This window comes from Seriola lalandi, unplaced genomic scaffold (genome assembly GCF_002814215.2).
Source record: "Seriola lalandi dorsalis isolate HSWRI2012SDOR001 ecotype SW California unplaced genomic scaffold, Sedor1 jcf7180002054333, whole genome shotgun sequence".
Taxonomy (NCBI): domain Eukaryota; kingdom Metazoa; phylum Chordata; class Actinopteri; order Carangiformes; family Carangidae; genus Seriola; species Seriola lalandi.
Window position 1 is genome coordinate 30,409 of NW_019524886.1, and position 8,964 is coordinate 39,372.

At 39.6% G+C, this 8,964-nt stretch overlaps 1 protein-coding gene and 1 long non-coding RNA gene across 2 annotated transcripts in view; one reads left to right on the forward strand and one right to left on the reverse strand.

Moving 5' to 3' along the window:
* The window catches only part of LOC147819067 (uncharacterized), a 25,199-nt gene extending 24,428 nt beyond the window's left edge, over window positions 1-771 (reverse strand). Inside the window, exon 1 of the long non-coding RNA XR_015437313.1 lies at window positions 288-771. This is a non-coding gene — a long non-coding RNA (uncharacterized LOC147819067). The remainder of the gene's footprint in view (window positions 1-287) is intronic.
* pmt (phosphoethanolamine methyltransferase) overlaps window positions 1-7,641 on the forward strand; it is a 9,625-nt gene extending 1,984 nt beyond the window's left edge. Inside the window, exons 2-12 of the mRNA XM_023407314.2 lie at window positions 765-936; window positions 2,488-2,643; window positions 3,420-3,556; window positions 3,795-3,946; window positions 4,139-4,327; window positions 5,005-5,094; window positions 5,229-5,318; window positions 5,437-5,559; window positions 6,186-6,317; window positions 7,221-7,337; window positions 7,481-7,641. Of these exons, the coding sequence (XP_023263082.1) occupies window positions 765-936; window positions 2,488-2,643; window positions 3,420-3,556; window positions 3,795-3,946; window positions 4,139-4,327; window positions 5,005-5,094; window positions 5,229-5,318; window positions 5,437-5,559; window positions 6,186-6,317; window positions 7,221-7,337; window positions 7,481-7,591 (1,469 nt within the window). The 3' untranslated portion in view covers window positions 7,592-7,641. The remainder of the gene's footprint in view (window positions 1-764; window positions 937-2,487; window positions 2,644-3,419; window positions 3,557-3,794; window positions 3,947-4,138; window positions 4,328-5,004; window positions 5,095-5,228; window positions 5,319-5,436; window positions 5,560-6,185; window positions 6,318-7,220; window positions 7,338-7,480) is intronic.
* Window positions 7,642-8,964: the final 1,323 nt, after the last annotated feature.

Sequence of the window (8,964 nt, forward strand, 5' to 3'; positions counted from 1 at the left end):
CAGGTGCTGCTGCAAAACTAACATGCAGAGAGGACAAAACGGTTTCCCATAGCCAGCGCATCCATCTTCAGACAGCTATAATCACGACTCTAAAGCTAACATCACAGAAACAGCATATTTTGGCAAACTATAAAGTGAGCCAAATGTCTGTGGGCAAGTAAGTTAACAATACCAAACACAAATGTGACACCAGTACCTGCTTGCTGACTAACCAATTTGAGTTAGCTATCATAAACGTTAGCAAACGAGACATAACAACACCTATTGGCAAAGCTAATGTTACCCACCTGTCCAGCAGAAACAGAGCAAACTCTGCATCCATCTTCAAGTCTTTCAACTCTCTCAGGTCTTTCCACCATAGTTGGAATGGCCACCGTAAATACCAGGAACAATCGCAGTTGGCCGCTGCAGCAGTGGGTTGGTGTACCTTCAAAACATCCATAAAATTAATTACGTTTTTATCGGTCCCATCAGCCTATTTCCTCACCATCTCTGTGTGCCTGTCATTTGGGGTGCGGGCCAGTTGCAGCGTGGAGTATATTCCACTGTCATGCTGTCACCAGTAGCAAATTTCTTCCATGTGCTCGCCATTTACCTCCAGTCTCTGCACAGGTCTCTCTTCCCAATCAATCCTATTTAAAAACTGAATTTGATAAAAAAAAGTGTATTAGATTACAATCCCTTACTCTACCTTTAATAGTATTGCTACTGCCCCTACACACAAATTTCTGCCTACCTCACCTGCACACCTGTGTGCTTCACAGTTCGTAGCAACATGACAGCGTTTTGGAAGGAGCACTCACAGGCCGCCACAGTGGAGGAGATGATGCTGGACTCTCGGGCCAGGGAGCTGACTCAGCATGAGCTGCCTGAGATCCTCTCTATGCTGCCCTGCCTGACCGGATACAAAGTGCTGGAGCTCGGAGCTGGCATCGGGTGAGCATACAGCTGCATTTGTGCCTGTGTAGTAGTGGATTGTGTGTGATCAGGGTTTAATTAAGGTCGCTATTTAATTTCAGGGCCTGTAGCAAAAGACATGAGAGTGAGTTTGATAAGGTTCCCATGCAAGATGTAAGGTTCTTAAGAAAAGCTTTATAAACAAGAGCCGTGATGCTCCTTTCTTACAAAGAGATACAGCCAGCACAAGTTATTTTGCCTGGACCACAACAGAGAGCCAGCCCTATAATCAGTAATGTCTGTGAGTGACTGACTAAATGATCCTATTTGAGTGATCTTATTTCCACCATTGGTCAGCCAAATAACAAGTGAGGGTTTTTTCCCCATTGGCCATTGCTCTTTCAAAATGAATTGGCGCCAATAGTTTCTATTAGTTTACAGCCTGCAGCGTTGCTAATATAGCGCATTTGACGCTGGATTTAGGAATTTTTTTAAAACAAGACAAAGATGTGGCTGGACCATGTATGGGCTTTGGGCTAAGGGAGCTAGAGGGAAACCGCAATGGCGCTTGCAATTCATTTTGACTCGTCTCCATTACGGCAAATAAACAGCTTTGCATCATAATGTACCATTATTACTACAGGAGGCAGCGGAATAACAAAAACAGCAGAGTGGGAAAGAAAGAGTGAAGTCATCGGTAACTGCTAAGCTAAAGAAACAAGCAGATCTGAATATCGTGTAAACAACAGTAACACCAGAAACCGGAAATGAGCCAGTACACTTAGTGCAGCACATCTGCACAGCGCTAAAAGTTAAGAAATAAAGTGTCTCTGCCCACTGAAACACTAGAGGACTTTTAATTTGAAACAATTTCAGGAACTGTTGAGTTTGTATTAACAGCTGATGCATCAACTTTAACACGGTAAACAGGGGCATCTGAAAACGCCTTACTAAATTGCTGTAAGATCAATTTTATCAAACAGAGGGAATTTGAAATACAAGTGTGCCTCAAATAAACTCCTATTACCTTCTGCAGTTGAGGTAAATCCCGGTCACTTTTTAGGAAATAGCCTACAGTTGTTGAAAACAATAGTGGATCCCAGAAGGAGACTGCTGTGAGACAAAATAATGAAAGATATTCTGTCGCTTCTAACTTTCACACGGAGTGACCATTCTCAAGTTAATGGTACAAGTAAATATAGCCGAAATCACAGCACAGTTTTTGTCTCTAACTTACTTGTTTGATGTTTTGTCAGACGATGTCGCGGAAATAAAATCGGGATATTAGCAAGGGCAGGGTAGCAACACGGAAATGGCTTAGAAGGTGTTGTAGTTTTAATGGGCCGCATTTCAGTCACTATTTCAAACTTGTTCCGTTGCCTGACAACATAAACAGAAAAACCTGTGAATGAAAACAACTTTCTTGGAAATCCGGCCATGTTGAGAGACTATAGTATATGTGAGCACAGAGAGTAGGAGAAACGTAAACAGATAAAGGGCTGAGACTAGGCAGAATGCAATTAAGACGTGATGACGTCAGTTGTTTAGAGCTGCATAGATATACAGTAATACTGACATGTGTCTTTATAGTCGTTACACCAGCCACCTGCTGACCAAGGCTGCCCATGTGACGGCTGTGGACTTCATGGAAAGCTTTGTGGAGAGGAACAGACAGGAAAATGGTCACCATGGCAACGCTACTTTCATCCGAGCTGACGTCACAAAGCTGGATATCCCCCCAAACAAGTGTGTGTTAAGATGTCTGTAGCTTACTAACACTTTATGTCTTTGTTTTTAACCACAATAGCAGTGTGTCTGTAGGAGCGGCAGTGTCATTCTGTTGGTCTGTCAGTTGTTTGATCGACCCATCACTTTGCTTCAGCCTGAAATATCTCAAAAACTATTGAATGGGTTGCCATGAAATTTTTTAACTTCCAGTGGCAAGTCATTCAGGCCACTAGTGGATGAATACCGAACAGAAACAGACTAGCACCCCCTTGTGGCTGTCAGGTAACAGATACATGAAATATTTCTAAACTGCATCAAAATCACACTATTGTCTTTATTTAGACAAAAGAAAATAAGTTACACTTTAGTTAAATTATGGTTTATACTTGTCATGTTAATGATGAATACAATTTAACGCACCATTTTCTTTTTCGACCCATTCTTTCCAAAATGTATCATTATTGAGGAGCATTGGTGCCTCCAATCACTAAATACTTGACATTCTCCACAATTGAACTATCTCAAGCTTCATGAGAACAAAGCAAACCAAGTCGTACTGTGGTCACAATACCTGTCTGATGTAGGTTCATATAGGCAAAGGCGCTTGCATACAACAAGGACTCCATGTTGTTTTGGCATTTATGACCAACTTCCAGAGTCGGCAAGTGGCGTCAGTGTTGTTGCAAGAGATCAGAGAGCAGAATACTACACTCAGAGTAACACTATACAAAAAACATATATTAAAATAAAACAAATGCAGTTAATGCTCCTGGTGTGTTCAATCTGCTTCTCAGCATTGACTTCATCTTTTCCAACTGGCTGCTGATGTACCTGAGTGACGAGGAGCTGAAGTCCTTCATAGAGAAGATGCTTGGCTGGCTGCGGCCCGGTGGCTTTGTCTTCTTCAGAGAATCCTGCAACCACCGATCAGGTACTGAGCTAATATTTAAATGTCCATATCTGTCATACATCATATTCAGTATTTAAACATTTACAGTAACTGAATCTGAAATAAAGCTGTGACAAATTTAAGTTTTGCAGTCCAGATTCAGTTTCATTCTTTATATATCATAGTCTGCTGTTACAACTGTTAAGCAACAGTCACCGGTTTATCTTTTTCTTATACATTAACGAGAAAGATTTGTTTCAACTTGTAACTTTCTTCCAAGGTGACAGCAAGAGGGACTTCAACCCCACCTGCTACCGCACTGAGGCACAATACAGCCACCTGGTATCATCAGTACAAGTGGAGGGGCCTGAGGGGGGCCAAAAGTTTGGTTTCGACATTGTGTTGAAAAAGAAAGTTCAGACCTATGTTGAGGTAAAGTCCTTTAAGCTTTACTAAATTATTAAATGAGACTTGAAATATAACATAGAAGGGCATACCAGTATGTGATGTTGGCGTGTCAATGTGCAGTTAAGCCATCTCACTTGCCCATCTTCCCTCTCTACCCACTCCCTGCCCCCCCACCTGCATCCTCTCCATCACCTCCTCATTGTCCTCCTGTTCCAGATGAAGAACAATCCCAATCAAATCTGCTGGCTGCTAGAGAAGGTTCCCCGCTCCTCAAACAACCAGAATGGATTCAGCACCTTCCAGCAGTTCCTGGACAACCAGCAGTACACCAGCCGCGGTATCCTGCGCTATGAGAAGATGTTTGGGGCTGGTTACGTCAGCACGGGCGGGCCCAGCACTACCAAGGTAGGAATAAAGGCTGGGCGACCCCAGCTTTACTTTGTGTTTATTGCTAATACACAAATTTCAGCATGCTAAACTAAGACAGTGAACATGGTATAAACATGTTAGCGTGTTGACATTAACATTTAGCTCAAAGCACTGCTGTTCCTAGGCACTGTAAACCCTCAGTCTTGTTATCAAACAAATAAATGACCATGACTTTTATTGAAAAAGCTTTATCAGCCGATACTACTCTTTTCTCAATCTGTTGTCTTTGAAAGTTTCTATTATCTTTGTGTGAGAGAAGCTGCGCTTTCATTCTACAATGCACACAAGGCCACATGAATCAATACATACATCAGACCTTGGAGTGTTTAATTCAGTATTAATATAGAATAATTTTCATGACTAACGACTAAGAAAAGTGAGATGTGATAACTTATTTAAAACTCCTACATTTCAGAAATAAAGGTAATGTTGTGGTATATTACTGTACAACTTTTTTTTCCAAGATGGTTCAAAGAATTTATATGCGAGTCATGAATGAAATAATGAAAATACAAAAATTAACATTACAGTATAAAACCTGCACCCTTCATCCTAATCATCCTTGGAGATAATGGGGGCTTTAAGACAGAACTATATGGGTCAATCTTTCAGGGCTTTCATTAAACTAAAGCTTTTGCAACATGTGCTAACAGGAGTTTGTGGATCTACTGAACCTGAAGCCCGGACAGAAGGTTCTTGATGTTGGCTGTGGCATCGGTGGAGGAGACTTCTACATGGCAAAGGTAAGAGGCAGGGAACTGGAGGCAAGGAATCTGGCATAGTTAGGGTGATACTAATAATGAAGATAGAGAGATGTTATAATGATTAGAATGATTGCAACAACTGTAATGATGGCAACGATAATGTCCCGTTTCAGACCTTTGGAGTGGAAGTGCTTGGCCTGGACCTGTCAGATAACATGGTGGACATCGCCATGGAGAGGGCGATCACTGAGAAGCTGCCATCAGTACGTCTAAATGTTCCCTAATCCTATTGGTTTAAACACCAAGGATAATGGTTTGATTAATGTTTTTTTTTTTGTTTTTTGTTTTTTTTTATCAATAATGGCATGTACTCTACATCAGGTCCAGTTTGAGGTGGCTGATGCCACTAAGAGAACGTTCCCAGAAGGTTCCTTTGATGTGATCTACAGCAGAGACACGATCCTACACATAGATGACAAACTGGCCCTCTTCAAACGCTTCCATGTGAGCATTTTCTCTCATTTTTAGACAACTGTATTAAGTCAAAACTTTTGATTTCAATGATTTCCAAACCATTTTTTTAATTTGTTTGGAGAGCAAATCTGGTAGATCTTACAAAACATAAACAAAAACTAAACAAAAGCAACATTTTGATGTCATATACAGTAGGGGTGTAATGATTTGTGGAATTAAAAGTCTATGATCTTATGGTGTAATACCAGCAGACCGAACAGTAACCCCTAACCCTGCAGGTGCAACCGGTTGAGCTGTTATTACGTTACAATGTAACAAAACTCATTTTCCATTTCACAGTTCACACTATAAAGTATGTAAATCACCAAATTATTATTCTATTTAAAGTTAGGACAGGCAAAATAAATGTTTAAATATGACACATTACACCTATGTTTTGTGTGTCGTGTGACTATTTTGGTCCAGTCATGATCGAGTTATCGTGCCTGCACAAAAAAAACACAAAAAAAAGGTATGATTGAGAAATTGAGGTCTGAATCAAACTGAATTTGGAGAATTCTTACACCCCTACTATACAGATTTCTTGTTTTCCCTTTTTGTCGCTTTATCCGGTCTAACTTTCTTTACTTGTTTTTCATTTCTTTCTTTGCGTCCAGTCATGGTTAAAGCCAGGTGGCCAGTTGCTTATCAGTGACTACTGCTGTGGCGAAAAGCCCTGGACACCAGCGTTTGAGTCCTACGTCAAACAGAGAGGCTACGTCCTTTATACACCCTCACAGTATGGCAAGGTAAACAAACAGTACAGTCTAATTATGTAAGAGTTTGTTCAGCCCTTTGGTCCTCTTTACAAATATGTGACGAGAGGATTGGCATACAGTACCAATTACTCTCAGTTTCAGTGTCTGGGACACTGTTGTGTCTGTTCTCAAACTTTACCATCCAATATATCAACTTACTGACGGCCATCCACTTTATGCCCAAAGTAAAAGGGTAAACCTTCCAAATATCCCAAATTATTTTTAATGCCGTGGCAATAAATCAACCAAGCCACCGTATATGTTGATATATGCTTATCATAGATTTATCAATATTTTTGTATGTGGTGTGTGATGAATTACAATAATTGTGAGTATAGAAATGTGTGTAATAAATATACTAAATTAAACTCTACGGTATTGACATTGCCTTTAAAATCTAATATACGCTGGGCTTTATTCCTGGCAGCCATTTGTTTTGGTTCTGGTTTTATTTTTCCAAAATGATAATGCATTTTAAATCATTGTGTTGCATCTATTTTACCACACTGTCGGGAAACAAACAAACAAACAATAAGGAAATGTTGCAAAAGTACAGAAATCTTGTTTACTTGGATTGATTACTGTAAACCACTGCAGCAGCCTCTAAAAATGGTCAACAGTGGAGCTCTATGATGGCCTCATAGAAAACATTTCACTTTCATGAGGCACACCATACAACACCAGACAGACATGTCTGCTTTGCAGTGGCCAAAGGTGAAAACTTTTGGGAAAGAATTAGATAAGCATATTGGGTAAGTCCTTAAAAGTCAAAGTCTTCTCCCGTACACAAAACCTTTGTGTGACTGTGCCCTCTGTGTTGCTGATGTGTTACTGCTATCCATCAGCTGGTGGTGCTGTTGCCACTCTACTTCACCCCTTCTGTATCTCCTGTAGTTCATTCAGGAGGCTGGTTTCTGCAACGTTCGGGCAGAAGACCGAACAGCCCAGTTCATCCAGGTGATTAAGACAGAGCTGCAGAGAGCAGAGGCCATCAAGGATGAATTCATTGAGGTTAGCATGCACACTTCAAAATTATGTCAACAACACAAGGTTATACTTGCACCCACATCATGTCATTCATTAACTTAAAAAAAAACAAAAGAAACTAAATTCTTTGGATGACTACTCATGGCCTCTGCCTGTGTCCCCTGCAGGAGTTCTCTGAAGAGGACTATTTCACAATAGTGAATGGATGGAGAGAAAAACTGGAACGTTCCAACAGTGGAGACCAACGATGGGGACTCTTTTATGCAATGAGGAATTGAGTGATTGCACTAAGAATAGAGACGATAATAAAAGAAAAAAGGAATGCTTACTTCCTTCTTTCCCTATTGTCTATGGTTTTGTCTTTGATAAGTTTCAAAGAATTAAAAGTAATTAGACAAAATGCTGTCCATGTGCTGAGTAAGCATAGTATTAATATTACAACATTGATATGGTACTGACATGTTGTAACAAAAGCCCATCATTTTCATATATTCAAAATTATATGTGCAACAGTATTACTGTATAATCTTATTTTGATAACATTTAAATATGAAAATGACAGTATTGTCAATTTTGTTTATGAGATACATAAAATAATAAAAAGACTCATATTGAATAAAACAATATAACAATATTGTTTCATTGCCCAAACCTACATTATGTAAGAAATTCCAGGATCTATCAGGATCTATTTCTCCTCCTTTGAGTCTGAAATATAGTTCAAATTTGATCATCAAAGTTGATCATCTCACAGAAAAAAATATGATATAATACATTGAGCTGTTTTTTTTTTTAGTTTGCAGAAACATTCCTGGAATGATGACGAGCTAGTCTGCAGATAGTCATAAGTTTCAAAAACTTGTCAGACTTGTACTTTCCAATGAGCACAGGTGCTGCTTGGCCCCATGACTCAACCATCACCCCCCAACCCCTAACACACACACATACCTGCATGCATACATATACCAAAATTAACTGTCAACACTGCATACCAATCAGCTCATGAAGTTTCAGCTTCTCTGCACAAACACTGTGCACTCCTGTGACAAAATTTTCCAGAAAGAACATTTAGGTTTTGTCTTTGACCCCCCAGTGATTAAACATTGGTTTGAATACACTGTTAAACAATAATGGTTGAGAGAACATATAACACATTCTTTCTTGCAAATATAAAGTGACATTAATGAGGATTCTTTATGACTTCTCTTCATCCTGTGATTGCCACTTATGGCCACAGTTTTGCAGGTTATTAAAATAGATCTGATCGCATATTGTCTGCATTCAGAACCTGCCTGTGTACAGAGTCCTTAGATCACAGCCCTAGAATAACATTCAATTTTTTTTTTTTTTTTTTTTTTTTAAACATCACAATAAATCAACATCTGAAATTCTTTTTAACAGGAAACAGCCATTTTTTCATATTAAAATTCCACTATCTTCTTTATGTACTGGGTCTAATTCTCAACTGCAAGTGTGAAGAAATAGGGCATTCAGAGCCTGTGTATCACTATAAGTAAACTGCGCAATGATAACGAACAGCCTCACATAATATTCAGCATGAGACGCTACACTACAACCGCACGTGACACATAAACATCCGACACACTTCTCACTCAAGGCGCTGAATTGTGCATGAAAATAAACAAAACTG